At 36.6% G+C, this 26,522-nt stretch overlaps 2 protein-coding genes across 2 annotated transcripts in view; both read left to right on the top strand.

The window, feature by feature from the left end:
- dnal1 (dynein, axonemal, light chain 1) overlaps nt 1-6,907 on the top strand; it is a 7,342-nt gene extending 435 nt beyond the window's left edge. Inside the window, exons 2-8 of the mRNA XM_048191853.1 lie at nt 226-264; nt 1,959-2,068; nt 2,172-2,227; nt 2,312-2,367; nt 2,445-2,571; nt 3,466-3,606; nt 5,728-6,907. Coding sequence (XP_048047810.1) covers nt 226-264; nt 1,959-2,068; nt 2,172-2,227; nt 2,312-2,367; nt 2,445-2,571; nt 3,466-3,606; nt 5,728-5,777 — 579 coding nt within the window. The 3' untranslated portion in view covers nt 5,778-6,907. The remainder of the gene's footprint in view (nt 1-225; nt 265-1,958; nt 2,069-2,171; nt 2,228-2,311; nt 2,368-2,444; nt 2,572-3,465; nt 3,607-5,727) is intronic.
- A 3,192-nt stretch (nt 6,908-10,099) lies between these two features.
- tedc1 (tubulin epsilon and delta complex 1) lies at nt 10,100-25,718 on the top strand. The gene is made up of 8 exons (XM_048191852.1): nt 10,100-10,315; nt 10,461-10,551; nt 10,632-10,843; nt 15,631-15,807; nt 15,908-15,997; nt 18,518-18,604; nt 21,849-22,055; nt 25,143-25,718. The coding sequence occupies exons 1-8, from the start codon at nt 10,184-10,186 to the stop codon at nt 25,503-25,505; spliced, it is 1,359 nt and encodes a 452-aa protein (XP_048047809.1). The 5' UTR covers nt 10,100-10,183; the 3' UTR covers nt 25,506-25,718.
- The last annotated feature ends 804 nt before the right edge of the window (nt 25,719-26,522 follow it).

The following is a 26,522-nucleotide window of genomic DNA, read 5'->3' as shown; positions in this document are numbered from 1 at the left end:
CGTAATGTATAACGTGAGCGAACTTGTTGTAAATTAGCATCTGTATTCATTAGTGAGCTGGTGATTTTAATAACATACAGTTGTTGAGATTGAGAAAAAAGACAACAACATTTTATTATTCTTTTTGTTTTCGACTATTAATTATATTTTTTGCCATGACAAAGACAATGAGCATTATCTTACCTTGCTGTGAGTGACCAGTCACAAGTTTTTATGTGTTTTCAGGCAAAAGCAACAACTATTAAAGAGGCCCTGGTGAAATGGGTAAACCATTTATTACTAATTTAGTTTGTAGATTAACTTTTTTTTCCAGTTTTTACCACATTAAACATTCATTGTATAAACTGTACAGGTGCTGGTCATATAGTTAGAATATCATCAAAAAGTTCATTTTTTTTATTGTAAATTATTTTTAAAAAATGAAACTTTTATATATTCTAGATTCCCTACATGTAAAGTAAAACATTTCAAAAGTTTTTTTTTTTTTTTTTTTTTTTTTTTATAATTTTGATGATTAGAGCGCACAGCTCATGAAAGTCCAAAATCCAGTATCTCAAAATATTTGAATATTTCCTAAGATCAATCAAAAAATGGATTTGAAAAACAGAAAAGTTCAAATTCTTTAAAGTATGTTAATTTGTGCACTCAATACTTGGTCGGCAGCACATATTACAGCAAATGACTTGCTCCTAGCACAAATTACAGCATCAGTGAAGTGTGGCATGGAAGTGATCAGCCTGTGGCACTGCTGAGGCACTATTGAGCCTTCAGATCATTTGTATATTGTTGGGTCGACTGTTTCTCATCTTTCTCTTGAAAATATCCCATAGATTCAGGGGTCAGGCATGTTGGCTGGCAAATAAAGCACAATAATATCATGGTCAGCAAACCACTTGGAAGTGGTTTTTGCACTGTGGGCAGGTGCTAAAGTCCTGCTGGAAAATGAAATCAGCATCTCCATAAAGCTTGTCAGCAGATGGAAGCATAAAGTGCTCCAAAATCTCCTGGAAGATGGCTGCATTGACTTTGCACTTGATAAAACACAATGGACCAACACCAGCAGATGTCACGGCCCCCCCAAATCATTACTGACTTCAGAAACTTCACACTAGACTTCAAGCAGCTTGGATTCTGTGCCTCTCCAGTCTTCCTTCAGACTTTGGGACCATGATTTCAACATGAAATGCAAAATTTACTTTTATCTGAAAAGAGGACTTTCGACCTCTGTTCACTGTCCTGTTCTTTTTCTCCTTAGCCCAGGTAAGATGCTTCTGACGTTGTTTCTGTTTCAGAAGTGGCTTGGTAGTCCTTTTCCTGAAGATGTCTGAGTGTGGTGACTCTTGATGCGCTGACTCCGGCTTCATTTGACTCATTGTGAAGCTCTCCCAAGTGTTTGAATCGGCTTTACTTGACAGTATTCTCAAGCTTGCGGTCATCCCTGTTGCTTGTGCACCTTTGCCTACCCAATTTCTTCCTTCCAGTCAACTATGCATTCAATATGCTTTGATATTTCACTCTGTAAACAGCCACCCCATTCAGTAATGACCTTCTGTGACTTAGTCTCTTTGTGGAGGGTGTCAATGATTGTCTCCTGGACCATTGCCAAGTCAGCAGTCTTCCCCATTAGTGTGGTTTCAAAGAACAAGAGATACCCAGAATTTATACTGTAGGGATGGTCATTTAACGAAACACAAATGTAAATATTCTAATATTTTGAGATACTGGATTTTGGACTTTCATGAGCTGTACGCTCTAATCAACAAAAATTAAAAAAAAAAAAACGTTTGAAATGTTTTACTTTACATGTAGGGAATCTAGAATATATGAAAGTTTCATTTTTTTAAATAATTTACAATAAAAAAATGAACTTTTTCATGATATTCTAATTATATGACCAGCACCTGTATATTTAGGAATTGTATAAATTATGTTAATTGATTTCACTTGTTTGTTACAAGGAGGAGAAAACAGGTGAAAAAGCAGGCGAGGCCACGGCTGTAAAGCTTTATGGTCAGATCCCTCCCATTGAAAAAATGGATGCGTCTCTTTCTAATCTTGTCAACTGCGAGTGAGTCTAAATATACAACTCCAACTTTTGGTGTATTTTCTTATAAACCAGTTTCCATGTGTGTCAGATATAATAACTCTTTAATATATTCTGTCCTGCCTAGGAAATTATCCCTGTCTACAAACTGTATTGAAAAAATTGCCAACTTGAATGGTCTAAGTAAGTATAACTTCCCCTCAGGTGGATAGCTGTCAAGTGCATTCACCATGTTCGCCAAACAGTTTATTTACATTTCTCTTCCAGAGAACCTTAAGATATTGTCCTTGGGCCGGAATAACATCAAAAACCTTAATGGACTTGTAAGTAAAGTAACAGAACATTAATGATAACTTTAAGAATGTCGAGATAATTTACACACCTCTTCTGTCCCGGACAGGAGGCAGTAGGTGATACTCTGGAGGAGCTGTGGATCTCTTATAACCTCATAGAAAAACTGAAGGGAATTCACGTCATGAAGAAACTCAAAGTGTTATACATGTCCAATAACTTGGTCAAGGAGTGGGGTGAGCATGGAAAATAGACTTCACCTAAGAATCTGACAGCAGCCTAGGCATGGCACTTAAAGATTAGTTCAGTTCAGAATTAAAATTTCCTGATAATTTACTCACCTCCATGTCATTCAAGATCTTTTTTCAGTCGAAAAGAAATTATGTTTTTTGAGGAAAACATTCCAGGATTTTTCTCCATATAGTGGACTTTAACAGTTACCAACAGGTTGAAGAATGCAGCTTCAAATTTTGCATCTCATTTTCTCCTCCAAATTCAAAATCGTCCGACATCTTTGTTTTACCTTTTTGTTAGTCTTGGCACTTTTGCTTTGTAGACACTGGATCGGTACCTCTGCCTACATCACGTGTGACCTTTCCAACGTGATTACATAATGCGTGTCGCATCACAGAGCAGTGCAAGACGAGCATTTGTGGTTAAAAAGTATATACATTTTTATTTTATTTTTTTAGAAAATGACAGATAGTTTCACTAGATAAGACCCTTATTCATCGTCTGGGATCGTGTAGAGCCCTTTGAAGCTGCACTGAAACTGCAATTTGGACCTTCAACCCGTTGGTAACTGTTGAAGTCAACTATATGGAGAAAAATCCTGGAATGTTTTCCTCAAAAACCTTTATTTCTTTTCGACTGAAGAAAGGAAGACATGAACACCTTAGATGACATGGGGGTGAGTAAATTATCCAGAAATTTTAATTCTGAAGTGAACTAATCCTTTAAAGGGATAGTTCACCCAAAAATGAAAATTCTGTCATCATTCACTCACCTTCAAGTTGTTCAAAAACCATTGTGAATTTCTTTCTTCTGCTGAACATAAAAGAGGATATTTTAAGAATGTCTGTAACCAAACAGTTGATGGACCCCATGATGGAGGCTGTTTTGTTCCTTAGGGGAGTTTCTGAAGCTGGCAGATCTTCCATCATTGGTGGACCTCGTCTTTGTGGGGAACCCATTAGAAGAAAAGTATTCCACTGAAGGCAACTGGTTAGAGGAGGCTACTAAGAGGCTTCCCAAGCTTAAAAAGCTAGATGGTAAGTATCATATTTGTGATAACATGACAAAAATGTTCATATACTGTGTTCAGCGTAAATAAGTACACCCCCTTTGAAAAGTATCATCTTAAACAATATCTCAATGAACAAAAACAATTTCCAAAATGTTGACAAGACTAAGTTTGATATAACATCTGTTTAACTTATAACATGAAAGTAAGGTTAATAATATAACTTAGATTACACATTTTTCAGTTTTACTCAAATAAGGGTGATGCAAAAATGAGTACACCCTACAACAAAAACCAAAAACCTTATCTATGTCCCATTGTTTTATTGTATCATCTGTTTTGTTTTATTTTATGTTTATCTTTGACTTTGGTCAGCACTTTGGTCAGCTTTGCTGTGATAAATGTGCTATATAAATAAACTTTGCTTACTTACTTACTTACTAACAAAAACTATTACATCCAGTGGCGTAACTTTGTTTTAAAAAGTGGATGGGACAGGAATGTGTATGTGGGGGGGGGGGGGGTATTGTAATTGTATTATATAATAATAATAATAATAATATGATATTAAAATTAATATGATAGTTTCTTCCTTACATCTGCTATAATACAATATGTCTCGAGAGTATGTATATTAGTTAATAAATACGTGGATCCGCTGTAAAAAATAGATTGTCCTGATGGACTGGAGGCAACATTTTCGTTTAGCATGCAAGAGATTCTGGGTTCGAATCCAACCAACCATGTATGATATTTTTTTTTCTCTCATTAAAACCAAAGATGTTCGTCAGTGATTGTATATCAAAAGCAGGGACACGTTTATTTGTATTTTGTTTTGTGATTCAACGTAACGAATAGAGAGTCTCTGCAACAGTTAAGCGATAGATTGAAGCGCTCGTCCGTGTGAACACTGCGCAGCGTGCACGAGCGCCAAGAGAACACTGTTGCGCCTCTGATAACAGCGACAACTAGCACTCAACATGATTTCAAAAACAACACATCCCAGCGCCAGATCGCCTATTATTAACTCAAATTGATAATCAACTAGAGGTGTTTCTTTTGTATTAGATATCCGCGAGATGTTTCAAAAAGTGGTGGGGACAATATCGACCCTTTCAAAAAGTGGTGGGGACATGTCCCACTTTCACCCTGTTCTTCTTCAGAAATCCAACAGTGGCCTTAGATGTGTGTTTAGGATCATTGTCATGTTGGAAAAGTGCATGACGACCAAGGGCACGGAGTGATGGTAGCATCTTCTCTTTCAGCATAGAGCAGTACATCTGTGAATTCATGATGCCATCAATGAAATGCAGCTCGACACCAGCAGCACTCATGCAGCCCCACATAAGGACACTGACACCACCATGTTTCACTGTAGGCACCATGCATTTTTCTTTGTATTCCTCACCTTTGCAACGCCATACAGTTTTGAAGCCATCAGTTCCAAAAACATTTATCTTGGTCTCATCACTCCAGAGTATAGAGTCCCAGTAGTCTTCATCTTTGTCAGCATGGGCCCTGGCAAACTCTAGGCGGGCTTTTTTGTGTCTGGGCTTTAGGAGAGGCTTCTTTCGTGGATGGCACCCGCTCATTTGTACCACTTTTGCTACAGTATTCTGACTGATAAGTAAAGCTTTGCTGATCTTCTTGTAGCCTTCACCTTTCTGGTGTAAAGAAATTATTTCTTTTCAGGTCTTGTGACATTTCTCTTCCATGTGGTGCCATTGCTGACAGCATGAAATAGGAAGGAGTTTTAACATGCTTTTATAGTCATCTGTCTGCTGGACACCTGTGTAATGAATAATTATACTCACCTGTGGTTGAATTCTTGTTAAATTAGACATTTGTAGTCTAAAATTTAGCTTTGCTCCAGAGACTTTCAGTGGGGTGTACTCATTTTTGCATTACCCTAATTTGATTAAAACTGAAAATTTTGTTCTCTAAGTTATATTATTAACCTTACTTTCATATTGTAAGTTAAACAGATGTTATATAAAACTTAGTCTTGTCAACATTTTGGAAATTGGTTTTGTGTTTATTGAGATATTGATTAAAATGTTACTTTTCAAAGGGGGTGTACTCATTTACACTGAGCAATGTATTAATAAGGCCATGGTTGCAAAAAAATCATCATTTTTTTGATTTTTAGGTAACCCCGTCATCAAACGAGAAGAGGAGGAAGCTGAAGGGGAGAGTTAATGCAATTTCTTTTAATATTCTAAAGTTGGTGCGTTTTTATTGTTCAAACACCAGCATTTTTACTGTTAAAAGTCTGTGCAATGTTTGCATTTTTTATTATTTATTAAAAATTAAGATAAAAAGCTAAATCCATTTTCTTGAGCTTCAACACTATTTGAATAGATTTGAAAAGCACACCGTTGACTCGTGTTTTGTTAGCCTTGGCACAAGCGGAGATGAACAATCAATGGGGTCGTGCTGAAGGACATACGGGACGATACTAATTACTTACACTGTAAAAAGAATTGTTGCGTGCCATTGTTACCTCAAACAATTATTTCTACTTGATCTAAACCTTAAAAATCACTTTATTAATTTACTACAACTTAATTCAGTCATACTGAATTGAATAATATTTTTGACTTGAATAACCAGTTAATTTACATGTTACCACATGAAGGACATATTAAAGGTTAAGAAAGTTAATAACTAAACTTTTTTACATTGTACTTTTCAGGGTGACCAATAACATGTTAAACTGTAACAGTAAAATGTAAGCCAGTTATTACATTAAAGCAAGTACAAAACTGAATGGATAGATGCATTAAGGGTATGACATTGGCTATAACTGCTTCTTTAGTGGTGCTATGCTTTAGTCTCTATTAGGAGGCTACTAAAAAATATATATGTATCTGAAGTTTATTAATGACTATAAAAAGGACAACAGTTTTAATTAAATGCATTTTCTAAAAGCATATTTTTTGTAATAATTTTTTGGACATACAGTAAGCAAAACTCCTAATAATTGGCAGTTATTCTGTTGTTGTCATTCCGTTTCATTCATATGCATGTTATTAACACACTACACTGTATGTGTTGCACAATGAGAGCAATTTGTAAACACTTTGTAGCATGTCTCCATATAGTAACTTCAGTGTACTGTGGCCAAATAAAGGCGCTATAATTAATGTTGTAATTAAAAAGTTATCTGACTTAGTTTCTTGTTAACAATTTTATGAATGTGATTTAGATTTTATATTTACAATCATTTTTAAGCATGTTTTAATGTTTTTGACCCCTCTATATGTTAACTGTTTTTGATTACTGTTTCACAAGAAAAAAATAAACTATTTTACTCTTTGCAAAAGTTATATTGTTATCTTTTCAATTATTATTATTATATTACATTATCTTTAAAGGGTTAGTTCACCCAAAAATGAAAATATTGTCATTAATTAATCACCCTCATGTCGTTTCACACCTGTAAGACCTTCGTTCATCTTCAGAACACAAATTAAGATATTTTTGATAAAATCCGATGGCTCAGTGAGGCCTGCATTGCCAGTAAGATAATTAACACTTTCAGATGCCCAGAAAGCTACTAAAGATGTATTTAAAACAGTTCATGTGACTACAGTGGTTCAACCTTAATGTTATGAAGCGACGAGAATACTTTTTGTGCGCTAAAAAAACAAAATAATGTCTTTATTCCACAATATCTAGTGATGGGCGATTTCAAAACACTTCTTCATGAAGCTTTACGAATCTTTTGTTTCGAATCAGTGGTTCGGAGCTCGTATCAAACTAAGTCACGTGATTTCAGTAAACAAGGCTTTGTTATGTGATAAGTGTATCGAGATTTAATGGTTCACCATGGTGACTGGTGACTTTGGCAGTTTGATATGCGCTCCGAACCACTGATTCGAAACAAAAGATTCGTAAAGCTTCGAAGCTTAATGAAGCAGTGTTTTGAAATCGCCCATCACTAGATATTGTTGAATAAAGTCGTTATTTTGTTTTTTTGCTGCACAAAAAAGTATTATCGTCACTTCATAGCATTAAGGTTGAATCACTGTAGTCACATGAACTGTTTTAAATATGTCTTTAGTAGCTTTCTGGGCATTAGAAAGTGTTAATTGTATTTCGTGGCTGTATTTCTCTATTAGTGTTATTAGATCTCAGTGCTGCTTTTGACACTATCGATCACAACATTCTTTTAAAAAGACTTGAAAACTATATTGGCATTAGTGGAATTGCTTTGGCATGGTTCAAATCTTACTTAACTGACCGTTATCAGTCTGTAGTAGTTAATGAAGATATGTCGTATCGTTCACAAGTTCAATATGGAGTACCACAAGGCTCAGTACTAGGACCGTTGCTTTTCACTCTGTACATGCTGCCCTTAGGAGAGATAATTAGGAAGCATGGTGTTAGTTTTCACTGCTACGCTGATGATACTCAGCTCTATATTTCCTCGCGCCCTGACGAAACCTACAAATTCACAAAACTAACAGAATGCATAGCTGACATTAAAAACTGGATGACAAGAAATGTCTTATTATTAAATTCAGAAAAAACTGATATCCTAATCTTTGGACCAAAAACTTCCTCACGAAAAAACCTTGAATACTCTCTAACACTTGACGGGTGCTCCATTAAATCTTCGTCCTCAGTTAGGAACCTGGGTGTGCTCTTTGATACCAATCTTTCATTTGAAAGTCATGTTTCTAGTATCTGTAAAACCGCCTTCTTCCATCTAAAAAATATATCTAAATTACGACATATGCTCTCAATGACAAATGCGGAACAGTTGGTTCATGCATTCATGACCTCAAGACTAGATTACTGTAACGCTCTACTGGGTGGTTGTTCTGCTCGGCTTTTAAACAGACTACAGTTGGTCCAAAATGCGGCAGCTAGAGTTCTTACTAGAACCAGAAAGTATGACCATATTAGCCCAGTTCTGTCAACATTACATTGGCTCCCTATTAAACATCGTATAGATTTTAAAATCTTGCTAGTTACTTATAAAGCTCTAAATGGTTTAGCTCCCCAATATCTAAGCGAGTTCTTGGTGCATTATAGTCCTTCATGTCTATTGCAATCTCAGAATTCAGGCCAGTTGATAATACCCAGAATATCAAAATCAACTGAAGGCGGCAGATCCTTTTCCTATTTAGCACCTAAACTCTGGAACAATCTTCCTAGCATTGTTCGGGAAGCAGACACACTCTGTCAGTTTAAATCTAGACTAAAAACACATCTCTTTGCTCTTGCATACACATAACACATTATCAATACATTGACATTTTTCAAATCCGTTAAAGGATTGTTACGCTGCAATAATTAGGTCGGCCGGAACCGAGAACATTTCCTATAACACTTGATATACCTGTACATCAGAATAAGAATGGCATCTACGCTAATATCAGTCTCTTTGCTTATCCTGAGGTTTGCCGGGTGCTGGATCCAGGCCGTATCCAGATCAGATGGAGAACCTGTGTCTGGACCTGACTACAACGTAGCCCAGGAGACAATGGGCCTACAGATCCAGTTCTGGCTGCATCTATAATTCAGATTTTTAATCTCCGTATCCGCTTACATATATTTATATATAATCTATTTTTAATCTCTATAATAAAAATGTATAATTCAGATTTTGATCATTTACATATATTATATAAATCTTCCAAGGGGTTTTTTCCCTCCTAGGACTTTTTTCCCAGTGTTAGCACGCTGTGTTTTTCTCCTAGGGGTTTTTTCCACCCCTGGGAGTCAGCCGACATTGGCTTAATGTAGCACCATCTTGTATATGTTACATATTACCACGCTTGTTTGTACAGCTTATTTTTAACCACTTCCCTTTTTTCTGTGCTTCTAACATGTAAAGCTGCTTTGAAACAATTACCAATTGTAAAAAGCGCTATATAAATAAATTTGACTTGACTTGACTTAATTATCTTGCTGGCAATGCAGGCCTCACCGGATTTTATCAAAAATATCTTAATTTGTGTTCTGAAGATGAACGAAGGTCTTACGGGTGTGAAATGACGTGAGGGTGAGTAATTAATGACAATTTTAATTTTTGGGGAACTAACCCTTTAATACTTCATAGGCCTAGCTTTGAATTTGTTTTCATCTAGGGGATGAACTATAAGTCTTTAACAGTAGGGGGCAGTAAAGTTCTTTATGAAGTAAAGTTGTACACAGTCTACTTATTTATCTGACTATCCCTGCAAATAAAATAATAATAAAATAAAAATGACCAATCATGATTATTATTGTGTTTTCAGTTCATTACTCAGTTATCATAAACGTTACATATTCACAAAATATGAGGAAATGACATTCATCTTCTTTCAGATCCTTTCAGATGTCTACATTTTAAATATATAACAATGCTACTATGGAGCGGAAAATAAAATAAAAATACAAATAATAAAGAAAATATACAAAATAAATAAAGAGTTTTGCATTTTTATGCAGACGTTATCGTGGTGGGCTGCCTACAGTTCCTATTGGTCAGGATTCACGTCAATCATGATGCGCGCCAAAACAGCAACTAATCAAAACGGCGCAAAGATCCCTCAACTAGGAAGTGACTGTTGCCTAACGACCGTCAAGACTGTCAACATACTACAAGAAAAATGCAGCGCGAGAAGAGTGTTAAAGTGAAAGAAGTAATCACTTCTCTCTGTAAACTACTGTCTGGGTTAAGCGTCGAGTCCATCCCGACAGCCGAGGCTTTCAGGAGAGCCAAATTCAATAGAAAAGATGCGGTAAGATCTACATGGGTGGCTATTGTGATACCCACTTCAGTCTCCCTCTCCCTCTCTCTAATTTAATTTAGGATAATTTGATAGATGGTCATCGTTGACTAGGTAAACAATGCTTAGTGTGCTCAAAAATATGCTTTGCTTCCAGGCACTGGACATGTGGAGTTTGTTAAGCAGGCTTCTGCAGAGAGCCTTTGCAGTGGATTGTGCGTGCTACTGCCAGGACTCTATAGACTTTGGTAAAATTCATCATTGCCCATAACTGGAGTCCATGTGTGATACATTATTGTTTGTACAACCCACACTGTTGTGCTTGCAGACATGCAGCTGTTGTTTGTGAGGAGTGCTCTGTGGCACTGTGGCTATGGGGCTCCATGGGTGGTGGGGCCCCGGCCTCCCAGTCACATTGAAGAGGTGGGGAGCCGAGATCTGCTCCTGGCTTTCGGATGGGTGCTGTCATCTGGTAATCTGCTGGACTTCCTGCTGGCAGAGAAGGTTCATCAGTTAGACATGCTTTCATCTGCACCAACGGTGAGACCTTGAGTTTCAGTGATCTGATCAAGAGAGAGATTACTAATTTTAACAGTTGCTTTTCTCTGTTGATGCTAAACAATAGTATTTTGTAAATGAAAGGTTAGTGTATCAAGTGTTATTCTATACAAGGCCAGCAGAGAGCAGAATAACACTGCACGTTATGCACATAGATGCACACCAACAGAAAGAAACCAAAAAAAAAACCCAACAGTGTTGTTATTGAAATCATATTAGTGACCTCTCAAGAACATTACACAAGGCTGAGATACTAAACAGAACTTGTGGTTCCGTTTGCTCTTGGTTGACTAATCTAATTGACTTTCTAATAAAAAGCAATCATGACTGGAACACAACGAATAAAATCCTGTTTGCTCTTAGGATCAATTTTAAAGCTGTTTCACTCTTTTTAAAAGACTAATTGGTTAAGTCCTGAAACTTTAATCTAATGGAGGCTTCCTAAGTTTCAGTTTCATCTGGTTCAGTAGTTGTGCTTGCTAAATCAAGCATCACTATTGCTCATACCTAGGGTTAATAATGCTACTAACCTTAAAGGGATAGTTCATCCAAAAATGAACATTTTGTCATCACTTACCCTCATATGGAAGCTTTTTTACGCCACTAAATAAAAAAATAAAAAGATAATTGCGACTTTTTAATCTCACAATTTGGACATTTTTTTTTCTTGCATTTGTGAGTTATAAAGTCAGAATTGCATTATAAAGTCAGAATTTCGAGATATAGTCGCAATTCTGACTTTTTAATCAGAATTGCTAGATATAAACTCACAATTGCGTCTTATAAAGTCAGAATTTCAAGATATAAGTAGATTTTCTCTACTTTCTTTACTTTTTATCTGTCAATTATCAGACTTTTTTCTTGTGATTTAAAGTCAGAATTGTGAGGGGAAAAAGATGAAATTTTTTCTCAGAATTGCACATTTATATCTCACAATTCTGAGAAAAAATGTCATCTTTTTTTCCCTCAAAATTGGACATTATAACATGCAATCGCGTGATTATATCTCACAATTCTGACTTTAAATCACAAGAAAAAAGTCAGAATTGTCAGACAAAAAGTCGCAATTAACTTTTTAATTTTTTATTTCATCGCAGAAACAGGCTTCCATACCCTCATGTTGTTCCAAACCTGTATGAGTTTCTATCTTCTGTTGAACACAAAAGAAGATATTTAAAGAATGTTGGTAATCAAACATTTGACTTCCATATTAGAAAAAAAAAACTGTCTATGGAAGTGAATGGCTACTGTCAACTGTCTGGTTGGTTACCTACATTCTTTAAAATATCTTCTTTTGTGTTTAACAGAAGATAGAAACTCATACAGGTTTAGAACAACTGTGAGTGAATGATGACAAAAGTTTAATTTTTGGGTCAATTATCCCTCTAAGCATACATTATCCTCATCCCACACTGTTTGCGCTACAGTCATGAGTGATACTCCAAATGGTGTGGCGTGTTGAGGAGAAGTGTGCTATTATAATTTGAAGTATCTCTGATTTGATTGTCACTTAATTGATGGAAAAAAAACAAAATAAAAAAACCCCTCAGACTTACTTTAAAGGATTGGCCCGAGTCATATCAACGAACAAGAATAGCAGAAACTTCAAGGTTCACGCTTTTGTTTGGTAAGCTAGCACACACACCCTAGTGTTTTTCATTACAAAAAAATGAAATGGAACAAAATTAAGTGCAATCCTGTTTGATTTTTGTTGTTGTTGTTGTTGTTTTTTATCAATTTTAAGGTTTTTCCACTCATTTATTATTTGGTTAAGTCAGCGTTTCCAAATCTTTTTTGTCTTATGTACCATCACAACCCAACATTTCAGTAAACCAGAAATGTGTTCTTTCTAACTCTAGTTTTTATTAACATATATTAGTATCATCAATTTACTAAAATGCCTATTAGCAAAAAAGAAGCAAACTGGTTAAAAAATACAGGAATCAGCCAGGGTAACATTTTACAATACGGGTGCACTAATATGCATTAATTCATGCTTAACTAATGCACAGATAATCATGTTTTAATGTATGACTCATGACGAACTAAACCATTAATTAATGATTACTGCATCAGCATCTAATAAAGTTTCTCTATGATTAATAGATTAAGTAATAAATGAATTGTTTTTAATTAAATGTGTTATAATGTATTAAAGGGTTAGTTCACCCAAAAATGAAAATTCTGTCATTTATTACTCACCCTCATGCTGTTCCACACCCGTAAGACCTTCGTTCATCTTCAGAACACAAATTAAGATATTTTAGTTGAAATCCGATGGCTCTGTGAGGCCTCCATAGGGAGCAATGACACTTCCTCTCTCAAGATCCATAAAGGTACTAAAAACATATTTAAATCAGTTCATGTGAGTACAGTGGTTCAATATTAATATTATAAAGCAACGAGAATATTTTTGGAGCTCCAAAAAAAACAAAATAACGACTTATTTAGTGATGGCCGATTTCAAAACACTGCTTCATGAAGCATCGGATCATAAATGAATCAGTGTATCGAATCTGCTGTTCGGAGCGCCAAAGTTACGTGATTTCAGCCGTTGGCAGTTTGACACGCGATCTGAATCATGATTCGATACACTGATTCATTTATGATCCGATGCTTCATGAAGCAGTGTTTTGAAATCGGCCATCACTAAATAAGTCATTATTTAGTTTTTTTTTGGCGCACCAAAAATATTCTTGTCGCTTTATAATATTAATATTGAACCACTGTACTCGCATGAACCGATTTAGTAATGTTTTTAGTACCTTTATGGATCTTGAGAGAGGAAATGTCATTGCTGGCTATGAAGGCCTCACGGAGCCATCAGATTTCAACTAAAATATCTTAATTTGTGTTCTGAAGATGAATGAAGGTCTTATGGGTGTGGAACAGCATGAGGGTGAGTAATAAATGACAGAATTTTCATTTTTGGGTGAACTAATCCTTTAATTCCTTAACACATTTTATTAACTAAAAGTGTAAGTTAATGTGTTAACTACCACAATGGGTTGAAGCCATGTACTTCAACTTCCAGTTGTCTGCTTTAATTAATCATTAACTAATGATTTGAAAATGTATCATTATGTTATGACTGTACTTGTTGAGGCACATGACTATTAACTAATTGTTAAATAATATGTAATTAATGGGTTTGACAGTTGCACATGCAGTGAGTGTAATGACAGAGAATGTTTTTGAAGGATGGGTAAGTTGGGCTGTACACAAATATCAGCACACCAGAATCTGAACTACAGATTGATGTTGTGTTTAAACTGGATGCGACCCTTATTGAGACATGCCGCAACAGCTGTTTACACTGGACATGATAGACCATTGCAAGTCCATTTGTCCTTCATAACAGAAGTGACGTTTTGTTGTGTTGTGTTGCGTCGTGCCGCATCCAGTGTAGTATCACTATCTCTGATTATAATGGGTTCTATTCTCTTTGTCCGGTCCTGACACAGTTTTACGAAATAGCAGTGCCCGGCCACATGTTCTCAGCGTTCCACCTTTGAATCCTTGACCTCAAGCTTAACCTGACACATTCCTGTGCCATGAATAACAAGGTTCTGGATGCAGCAGTTCATGTGGAATCATGCTTGTAGATAGTTGGAAATTGAAATCCATGGCTTAGTGTAGATGTCAAAACCATAATGACATATTCCTTAACAATTAGTTTATAGTCATGTGCCTCAACAAGTGAAGTTATAACATAATGATACATTTGCAAATCATTAGTTAATGATTAATTAAAGCAGACAACTGGAAGTTGAAGTACATGGCTTCAAACCATTGTGTTAATTAACACATTAACTTGCACTATTAGTTAATAAAATGTGTTATTAAGGAATTAATACACTGACACATTTAATTAATAACAATTCATATATTAATTAATCTATTAATCATAGAGAAACTTTATTAGATGCTGATGCAATATCATTAATTTTTGGTTTAGTTCTTCATGAGTCATACATTAAAACATGATTATCTGTGCATTAGTTAAGCATGAGTTAATGCATATTAGTGCACCCGTATTGTAAAGTGTTACCGGAATCTGTTATTTAATACCAGCTTTTAGACATTTTACAGGGACAAAAATAGGAGTGTTGCATTGTTCTTAAAACAAGTACTGCATGTATCTACATCTGTATGTATATGCACATAAATCAGCATATTGAGCAGCAAATCAGCATATTAGAATGATTTCTGAAGGGTCATGTGACACTGAAGCCTGAAGTAATGATGCTGAAAATTCAGCTTTGCTTTCACAGGAATACATTACATTTTAAAACATGTTAAAATAGTAAACAGTTAACTGTGAATTGTAGTAATTTCACAATATTACTGTTTTTACTGTATTTCAATCAAATAAATGCAACCTTGTTGAGAGAATTCTTTAAAAAACATTTTAAAAAATCTTACCGGTAATGTATATACTACTATGATCATCATCCACACAATTGCTCAAAGAAAGCAAAGCTGTTATTTACAAAAAAGATCAAAAAAATAATATATATTTTCTTTCAACAGCCCCAAGTTGAGATTTATGTTTTATGGGTTTAACAAAGCAAAATCAAAATCTCCCCTGAGATTTAACTTGGGGTTCACAGGGGTTAAATAATAAAACTACTGAAGTTTTTTTTTTATCTTCACTTGTTTTGTATTGTAGGATTTGTACTTTTTGCCTCCAGATGTTGTTTCAGCACTAATAAAAATGGTGCTTGAAAGCTACTGTAATGATTTTTCCTCATGTGTGGACATGTAAGATCCACCTAGGTCTGTTACCTGGACAGGATGACGTTGTGGCACGTGGACTAGGAGAGGATGCCACTGTGAAGACGGATCAGGTACTACAGGCACTGCAGTGGCAATATGGGAAACTGAGGCTCCAGTGGAAGAGCTTACTTTCAGCCCAGGAAGAGGGGTCCAAATTCACTCATAGGGCAAGTCACTCAACACATTATAGCCTAAAATAATGATGAAAACCACATATTAGGATGTAAATGCAGAAATGAAATGATTTCCTGTGATCTCTTTCTCTAGGTCATCTCCAGTATCAGCCCCTCTACCGTCTGTCAGCCTCATGTCACTGGTTCCCTTCACAGCAACATGACATCAACTGCACTTGACAAGGTGACATAAAAACACTGGAACATTTTAATGAAATATTGGCATGAGATCATGTTGGTCCTGGGATTTCTGCATTAAACACTGAGCAAATGTGATGAGTTCAGCTTCTGATCATTGTTATTACATGACAAGTGACACCTTTTCTAAATTAGATTCTCTCCAGAGATTTTTCTCATCGCATTTGTATTCCTTTGGTGTATGTTAAGTGCTTCTATCCGTCATCAGAGCATATGGTGATCAGCGCTCGATAATAACTGCCGTAAGCTAGGTAACAAGCTCATTTCAATCGGCGAATGATTGCACGCAGCTGTCAATGTGTTTTTCATCCCCTGGCTTATTCTGGAGAAGGCTGTAATGAAGCATCCACCTCTATGTACGTGCCGCCCTGTTCTTTGGTGTGACAGATTGACAAGGTGGGAAATCCTGCTTGTTTGAAGAGTGTGGATCTTGATCTTAAAAGTCAAAAGGCCCACGCTCTCCTGTTCCCTTCCTTTTTCCCTTGCTCTTTAGAGGCTTTTGTAAGAGTATTTTATCTCAGAGAAAAAGTCTCCCTCCTGACATCTAACGAAGGGGCTGTTTTTGTCAGGCAGGTTGTTTAGTGTGTCTTTAAAAAGTATGAAAAAGGACGAGTGGGATATAGAGAAAGTGAGTGAAAGATGAGAAAAGGAGACGTTATGTGAAAAAGAGAATTTTTTTAAAATGCTGCTACCTAGGTCTTGGATTTCTTTTTTTGTAATCAGAGGAATGTTTATTTTGAACAGATATTGTAGCAAGTAGAGGCTAAATGTTTAGTGCAAGTAAAAAATATAGTATAAACCTACTTATAATACAGTAAAACAATGTGATGTGATGTAAAACGAATTTTTTTTATTTATGAGAACCCATTAAAATGCAATAATACACAGCAATATTTATCCATTTATTCATTTTCCACAAAAATATTAAACGGCACAAACTTTGATAATAAGAAATGTTTTTGAGCACCAAATCAGCATAATATAATTTTTTCTGAAGGATCACGTGACACTGAAGACTGAGAGTAATCACTGCTAAAAAAATCTGCTTTGTCATAAATTACATTTTAAAAATCAGAAATCAGGTATTTTTTCCTAAGTTTGCTCTTGTTTTAAAGATGACGCTTAGATTGTTGCTGAAGTTAAAGCACTTAAAAATGAAACTATGAATAAAATTATAGAATAAATAAATGAGTAATGTTAATTTTCTCTAAATCAAATGTACTGTACTAAAAATTTTAGAATTTTATATAAAATATATATTTTTACAAAATAACTTTTACTCTAAAAATTATATAAAATCAAAGCCACATGTCTAACCAAGTTATGTTCCAAATTTGAAGTTGTTATCACAAATATTGAGATTTTTTTTTTTTTAAACAAAAACCACAGGGTGTCACCCACATTCCATTGAATTTTTTTTTGACGCATTTCTCCTGTAACAAATTAATAAATTTCTGTCCACATATCACTTCTATCACAAAGCAGACACTAAATACGAAAGCTTGTTTTGACTATAAAGTAGTTAAAAAAATCAATTTGCAATGTGAAACATAACAACGCCCACTAGGGGGAGGAGCCCGCTAAAAGGATTTAAAGTACCGTTTCCGTGGTAACGTAATGTCCAATTTCAGAGCGATTTCAAATGATGAATGCTGAGTTTTTACGCTTTCGAATTATACCTAATTTATGATGATTACTGAAATATATGTTGCGAAAAAATGGCAATAAATAAAAACAGCGCCAAGCGTCCCGCTTGCATGGGGGTGACAGTTAAAAGATTAGTTCGCTTTGAAATGAAAATTAGCCCAAGCTTTACTCACCCTCAAGCCATCCTAGGTGTATATGACTTTCTTCTTTCTGATGAACATAATCACAGAAATATTAATAAATATCCTGACGCATCCGAGCTTTATAATGGCTTAGCTTTATAATTTTTTCTTTTGGTGACATCAGCCAATCAGATGTATGTATGTTTGTATGGCTCGATAATTGTATGTATCGGAGGCATGTATGGCTCCGATAATTGGCTCAAAACATCCTGGCAGCAGAGCCAAGTGCCCATGAGCAAAGATTGCAGGGGGGTGGGGGGTCTTGCTTCTTAACTAATAGCTTTCTCCAGGTATTCTAGACTTTGGACTGTCACGTCCGAGTGTGTGTAAGTATACAATGCGAGTCAGACACCAGCAAATAGATCTCTCTTCTCAAGCCTTGTAAGTTATGGTGGGCAGCTCAGGGATTTCTCCCTCCCCATTGCCCTTCAGCCTGTGTGGGGTGCTGAGAGAAGTTATCAGCCTAAGTCCCTGTCTAACTGCAGAGACGTGAGGTATTAGCCGAGCTCCTACAGGGAAAAAAATTGCCCCTGAGTACAGATCAAAGCAGCTGCCAAAAACTGTGCACAAAACTGTACTTGCACTGTAGGGCCACTGGGGGTTGCATTGTTTTAAAAAAACAACAACAGCGCTACCCTGCGTGTAATCAGGATTTTTTTTGTTACATTTTCTTTCAGGAGCTGGAGCGGATACAAGTGCTAAATGGGATTCTGGAGGCGTATCTGGATTGGAAACTTCTCGAGCCTTTATTCTGGTGCTGGATGGTACGTCTGCTTTGTTCCATGCTGGAATGAATTTGAGATTCAAACTTGCGCTCCTTTATCTAATATTCTGTTTGTTCACGCTGTCACATCGCTGTTCAGCCCCAGGTATTTATGCATGGCCAGTTCGTTGAGACAGATGTGGGAGATTTTCAACACTACCAGATTAGCTTACTCTGAAAAGTTACCAATAACGCTAAATCTAATATGTATATTACCCCAGTGTTGTTAGAGAGCCAGACTGGCGGTCTTCCCGCAGTAACCTTGCCCAGCTTTGAGTTGTCACTCACAGTGATGCACTGGTGCTCCAGGACTCTGAATCTGGCAGACAAGAGCCCTCGCTCATGCTGGCACCTCTCCAATTTGAAATGAAGTTGTAAAGAAGTCCCCGGCTAGCAGGAGTGGGTCCTGGGCACTTGGCAGGGGTTTCATTTTTCATTCTCAGTGTGCATTTTGAAGTAAAAAGGGATGTTTTAACTGCTATTCAAGAGCGGTGAGCTCCTGGGTGTCTTTGAGTACAGATGGACAAATGTTGGAGGGGTTTTGTTTTCCCACTTCCAGCACATCAGACTATTGAATCGATTACTTTTCCTCTTACAATTCTGTTATGTTGTACCTCAATATAAGTCGATAAAAGACAAACAATCAGAATAAAGCACATTGTGAGGTTTCACTGAATTACAATAACCACTATCAAACTGAGTTGTAGTAGAAATACTTTAAACCCTGTTCATTCAATTTTTGGTGCCTTTTAGTGAGAAATTCAATCTAGACTTTTAAAACTCAGACAAAGGTTCCCCGGTCCAAAGAACAGGAAGAAAAGGAATGGAAATCAAATAGTGTGCCCACTGCTTCAATGGGAAATCTATAGTCCTTGATGAAAGCCAAACATTTTGGGGATGGAGTGCTATTTGGGCAGGATTGTTTTGTCACTGTCCACACAAGAGTGATGGAAGCAGCTCTTAAGCTTCAGCTATTGGTTGAGCCACTGTTGATTAGCAGGGGTTTCTTAAAGAATCGATTTTCTTTGGAGGTGCTCGCACAAAGTCTGACTTAGAGAAAACTGGATCATCTAACCAAAACACTTTGATGGTTATTCTGAAGTGTTGGGACATGTTGTAGCAGAAATGTTTTAACTAGAAAACAATCAGTTGTGCTTGCTGTTATCATTGCTCAAATGTAGGGTTATTATTTGGGGGGCAGACGTGGCCTAATGGTAATAGAGAGTCAGACTGGTAACCGGTTGGTAACTGGTTGCAGGTTTGAGTCTCGATACCGGAAGGAAATGACTGAGGTGCCCTTGAGCAAATACAACTAACCCCAATCGCTCCCCGAGCACCACAGCAAAAATGGCTGCCCACTGCTCCAAAACTCCTTAAAGGGTTAGTTCATTCACCCTCATGTCATTCAAAACCCGACTTTCGTTCATTAAGATATTTTTAACGAAATCCGAGAGCTTTCTGACTCCTCCATAGACAGCAATTTAATTACCACTTTCAAGGTCCAGAAAGGTAGTAAAGACATTGTTAAAATAGTCTTTTCGACTGTGGTTCATTGTTATGAAACAATGAGGATACTTTTTGTGCGCAAAAACAAAACAAAAATAATTACTTTATTCAACAGTTTCTTCTCTTCCCTGCCAGTCTCCTACGCTGTTTACGTTGTAGACACAGTGCAGTGCTTCCGGTTTCTACATCAGTATCAGTATACCCATAAGTCCCCTTTTAGTATAGTTGCAGTATAAACTAAAAATGTAGACGCAAACTAGTTGTGTACTCAGTTTACTACTGTTACACTTGACTTAAAGTGTACTTAAAAATGTGGGCCAGTTTAGTCCCAAGTACTATTGAAATGGTACACTTACAAATACACTGTTTTTTGCCCTTCCCTCGCTAACTTCCTTCAGTCGCGTTGACTCTGATGTACACCATTGCTTATGTTGCATGAGTGCCCACTACTGGCAGAACATTTGCAATGGACTGAATTGGAACGATCTAAGCCCTTGATCACTTGGAATCCGCTATGGAGTTGATTTTTATTTAATTTTTTCCCCATGCAAAATTGTTTAATGCAGCATTCTATATGTATATAGGTGTGTTTTTTTTTTTTAAATATAAAAAAAAAAAAAAAAAAAAATCATATACCATAGAGCTGTTTGTAGTGTGGTAAATTAAATGCGATGTGCGGTAACGTCACAATCGTGTTGCATTGTGGTATATGGAGCTGCCTGAAGTGTACTTATGAAGTAGACTTGCTTCCTCTTTCAAAATCGAGGGAGCAAGGGTCTGTCCATATAAACATCCCTCGTCCACTTCACGAAGTGGAACACACTTTAAAATGGCAGCAGGGATTCCCCCGAGGAGAAGTGCTTAAGGAAGTTTGCGAGTGCGTGTCTAAAACTGGAGTGGAACCCAGCCTAGTACATTGATATTAGTATACTTACAACATAAAGTATACTTAAAAATACACTTGAACTTTACTTAAGTATATTTAATTCAATTAATTTGAAGTACTGTATACTTATTTTTAAGGGCAGTTATGATCAGTGAAGTGGACAGTTTGCTCACGTTACTAGTGTAATTTAATACATTTTGGTCCATTTTGAAGTGGCGTTTTTAATCATTAGGACTGGATGATATATGAGAATAAAATCTTTATCGCAATGTGACTATTGACTATATGATATTGCGATTTGATATACGATTGTCAAGTCATAAAGGCTGTGATTTAGTTCAATAAATGTACATGCTGCAGGTTTCGGAGGGAAGCATGGCACTGTATTCATTTACATGTGTGCAACCCATCATACAGTGTTTTCTATGATCGTAATGAAAAGTGTTTTAACCTGTTGACAACAAAGGAGAAGCTTTAAGGGCTCTTTTTCCAATATCATGAAACCCTAGTCGAAATAAAGAAACTCCAGTACAGGTCTGAAGACACCCTTTTAGCCTTTTGCATGTCTAAGCACTTTTTCTTCAAAAAATGTAACAACCGAGTTAAATTGTGATTGATTGCACAATAAAGAAACCTGATGAAAATAAACCACACAGTATGCATGTTTTTGGTTGTAAATGAGAACCTGCAGCAAAAAAAGTCTTCTGATAGCTTTTTAGTAAATGAATCCAAAGAGATATAATTCTTTTAGCAGATCTCGCTGATCAGGCATGACTTGAGCACAGTGCATCTCAATTGATGCAGAAGTGTTTCCTGACTGACCTGTTGCACTCATGCCATTGTCTCCATGCAGGACAGCGTGATCGACAGCTCCCTCACCGATGTGTCCGAAGTGGAGCCTGCCGACTGGCCACCTGGGGAGCGGGCTGTCACGGTGAGGTGTCCTCACGGCGACAAGACCAGGAGAGCCGTCAGACGACTTGACAAGATGCTGCTAAGGCTGCAGACAGAACTGAGAGCCAGAAGAATAGAGCAGTCCACTCTCACACTCACCTCACAGGTAATGACCCGCCAGTAGGTTAGATCCACCTGCATAAGTGCAGACGGGAAAGCTTCAGCTTATAATAAGGCCAGGAATTCACTGCATGAAGTTCATGAAGTTTTAAAAATTCAAACTCTTGTCAGTTTTGGTGCTTGAGATGCTGACAGTGTTAAGTTTTAAAGGTGCCCTCGAATGAAAAATTGAATTTATCTTGGCATAGTTAAATAACAAGAGTTCAGTACATGGAAATGACATACAGTGAGTCTCAAACTCCATTGTTTCCTCCTTCTTATATAAATCTCATTTGTTTAAAAGACCTCAGAAGAACAGGCGAATCTCAACATAACACCGACTGTTACATAACAGTCGGGGTGTACGCCCCCAATATTTGCATATGCCAGCCCATGATCGAGGCATTAGACAAGGGCAGCCAGTATTAACGTCTGGATCTGTGCACAGCTGAATCATCATACTAGGTAAGCAAGCAAGAACAATAGCGAAAAATGGCAGATGGAGCAATAATAACTGACATGATCCATGATAACATGATATTTTTTGTGATATTTGTAAACTGTCTTTCTAAATGTTTCGTTAGCATGTTGCTAATGTACTGTTAAATGTGGTTAAAGTTACCATCGGTTATTACTGTATTAACGGAGACAAGAGAGCCATCGCTATTTTCATTTTTAAACACTTGCAGTCTGTATAATGCATAAACACAACTTCATTCTTTATAAATCTCTCCAACAGTGTAGCATTACCCGTTAGCCACAGAGCACTATCAAACTCATTTAAAATCAGAAGTAAACACAGTATACAATACTCACATAATCCGACGCTTGCATGCCGCATGCATGACGAACACTTTGTAAAGATCCATTTTGAGGGTTATATTAGCTGTGTAAACTTTGTTAAGGCACTGTTTAAGGCAAGCGCGAGCTCTGTGGGCGGAGAGCACGGGATTTAAAGGGGCCGCAGCATAAAATCGGCACATTTATAATGATGCCCCAAAATAGGCATCTTTTAAAAACATAATCTAGGGCACCTTTAATATTTATATAAACTCAGTCACACATTACATCATCCTTTAGTTGCCTTTCCCTCTCAACAATACACAAAAAACAGTGACAAAGAATTAAATTAAAAATAAATTATTATTTATAAAAAATATATGAATATTTAAATAATATAAATGAGAAGTTATTGTCAATTGATTAAAAAAAATAACTAATTAATCACACATTTTTTTTCTGTAATTGATTGCAATTAAAAACATTGGAGTTTTTAATATTTTTATATTGTAATAATTTCACAGTTACTCTCCAAATTAATTTAGAAACAACTTTAAAGACAGTATATTTTAAATATTTGTTTAATGGCATCTTTTTATGAATGAAGACCAGTATCACTGATACCAATACTGCTATTGATGTCTCTATGAAATTGATTTTTTTTAAACATTAATGATAGATATTCAACATTACAGTATAACTGAAAGCTATAAATTTTAACATTTATTAGGCTTTAAAAATAACAACTTTTAATTTAAGTGAACTTAAAACAGTCTAACCAATTATAATAGGCCTAAATGTCATATTTACTGTACCTGTGGCCTTCCTACAGGTAGGAAATCGAATAAAGTTATCTAACACTTTACAGTCTACACTGCATAAATTATAAATGAAATATAGATTAATCCTTATTAAAGCTACAAGTTTCTCTGTTACCTTTGTTCTTTGATTAACATTAATGACAGACATCACAGCAACTGGTTTATTAGGCTGCTTCTGCTGAACATGACGTGGATTTGACACGCATCTCATTTTCTCACTACTCTTTAAGTTAATTTAAGACGTTATTTAACTAATTTAAGACTGCTCTTATGAGGATACTTGACAAAACTGCCATTTTGGCATAAGTCTGTGTTATTGTTTGTTCAAGACAAAAGAGAACTCGATACTGGCGCGCGTCTTTCTGTGCACATGAGTCATGTGTGTGTTGTTTGTCTTGTGACGCTTGAATGGTTTAAAAGCATTTGCATGAATAAGAGTGTGATCATATACTGTAACGTTAGCCAAATTATGAGGGGGAAAAACGGATGCTGCGTTAATTCCTTTAAATATTTTTAACGCGTTAAGGGGTGGTCACACTGCACTTTCCATTCCTTTTACTTCCATTTATACGCATGTGAATGCATCAGACCAGAAACACAATGCGAAAATTTTTGCATTTCAAAGTTCAAGTTTGGTGAACTCGTATCACGTGAAGACGTGTGACCAGTAGAAGATCAATACGTCACGCATGACCCCTTGGCTGAATTAAAAGAACAATATTTTTTGGCAGTAAAGTCATGTAGATTGTATATATTTTTTGAATTTCGAATGTATTACTATTTGTTATATGTTGAATTTATGTTTATAAAAAAGACACTGCAGAGCGCGATGTCGTATCACGACCGTTACAGTGTCTGAACAAATTTCGGATGCTCAAAATCTAGTGTGACCGTGACTTTAAACTGAAAAAATTCATCGCATTCGTTAACACGTTAATATTGACAGTACTATTATTATTACTTTTCATTGATTTTCCATTGGCTCCAATTCCCCAAGGAAAATGATTTGTTCTGTGCATGTGGAAAATCATGTTTTATTACCTGTTCAAAGGTTCTACAGACTGTTTTAATATCCCGATAATGAGGGAGGATAGAGCTAAAGAATTATTAAAAAAAAAAAAACTAGGTCATCTCATCATTGCATTCTTTTATTGCCTGAATAAATTAAACTTCATTGTAAGAAAATTTTATGTGGTGGGCCTGATGGATAATTAGGTGGTCTTTGTGATGTGGTACAACCACAGATCTAACCTATTATAAAAAATGACTGCCTGCTATGGCTGCGGCCTTACTCTGAATGTCTGAGACTAAATTTTCTTCACATCAATTCTAAACGCATTCCTTGTGATATACACTGACATTTATACTCCCACGTCCTTGATCATCTGGGCTACTGCAATACTTTTCTTTTTGATATTGATATCTATTTGATGTTTGATCAGTATTCCAGTCTGTTGAGATCATCAGTCTTAGCAAGCTCTCGTTCTCATTAGGGGGGACATCAGGGGGTTTCTCGGCTCTCCGAAAGGCAGAGAATGGAGGTGGAGAAGAAGGTTGCAGGCTATTTAGAGGGTCTACATCTTACTAACACCTCCGCAATCATATCAAGTGGCTTTTTGCCATGTCTCCAAGATCCACAGCCCACAAAGCCACCTCACAGGTTCCACAACGGAGATCCTGGCCTGGCAGTGACAGCTGGGAAGCTCCAGGCATCGACGGCTCTGGGTGAGCTGAGGGAGAGGGAGGCTGTGCTGCAATGGCAGCTGAAGCGATTGAGGCAAAATATGAAAGTGGAATTGCAGAGACAGGCCAGCACAATGGAGGGGGTTGTCCTCATCCCACCAATTAAGAGATAAACACACCAAATGTGTCATAATATGTACTGATCCTGACATGTGCTGCATTTCAAGTCCCTAAATAAGGTGACCATATTAGAGTTTTGGTTTCCTACTTTTTTCTGGAGTTCTGCATTAAATAGAGAATCTTTTGCAGTCATTTTTTTTATGTTTTTAAAAATACCTGCTGCTATGTGAATGTCTGTCTTTGGAGAATAAAGAAACTCAAGGGCATTTCGTCTTCTTGAATACTTGCAAAAAGATTATATTGAACACTGAAACAAATCAAGCCACACTCGAAAAAACAACTCTAATGACTCCGACTCAAGCAAATGGCTGACCCCTTGTTACTTCTGTGTACTTTGCGGTGTGCTGAAGAAAATGGAAGACATTTGAAATCATTTTTGTTATTGTCTGCTACTTCTAGAGTGCAGAATGACCCACAGTTTCCAAAGTAGGTCATTCGTTCTGTTGCTTTCTGAACCTATGGAAGTTAGGATCGAAGTTTGGGAAAAATCAAACACCAGTAATGATTAGCAGCTCCCTGCCGAGATCCAAACCCAGTTTTACTGAGCGGTTCATAACATGAGAGGATTTCGCCTTTCAAGGCCAAACCTCTTACTACCAGCCAGTTAGTGTGGTCTCAATTACATTTGGAAAGCTGTAAACAAACTAGGTGTGCAAGATAACATGAGCTGTTGGGCAAACTAAAGAAGCTGGCACAGGCCTCAGTATTAGCTGATTAAGAAAGTCATTTCCAACACCGATTTTCATTAGGATTATAAACAGAAATCCTAATCTAGACGCTGTACAGAGCATGACGAGTTCTAAAAGGATTTTCTCTCCATTACCTTCGGCCTCCTTATCTAGCTCAGAATTGCTGTTTACAACTGAGGGAACGCAAACACACAGACTCGCGGAGTCCGTTTCCCTGATGTTTGATGTGTGCTCTAAATGAACTAAGCCATGTGTTGCTGAAATTCCAGGTTATAATTATGCTATTGTCAAGAGGGTCAACCAATATCAAGCTAAGAGCTG

This window comes from Megalobrama amblycephala, linkage group LG5 (genome assembly GCF_018812025.1).
Source record: "Megalobrama amblycephala isolate DHTTF-2021 linkage group LG5, ASM1881202v1, whole genome shotgun sequence".
NCBI classification, from domain to species: Eukaryota; Metazoa; Chordata; class Actinopteri; order Cypriniformes; family Xenocyprididae; genus Megalobrama; species Megalobrama amblycephala.
This window is presented reverse-complemented; position numbering and strand designations above follow the sequence as displayed.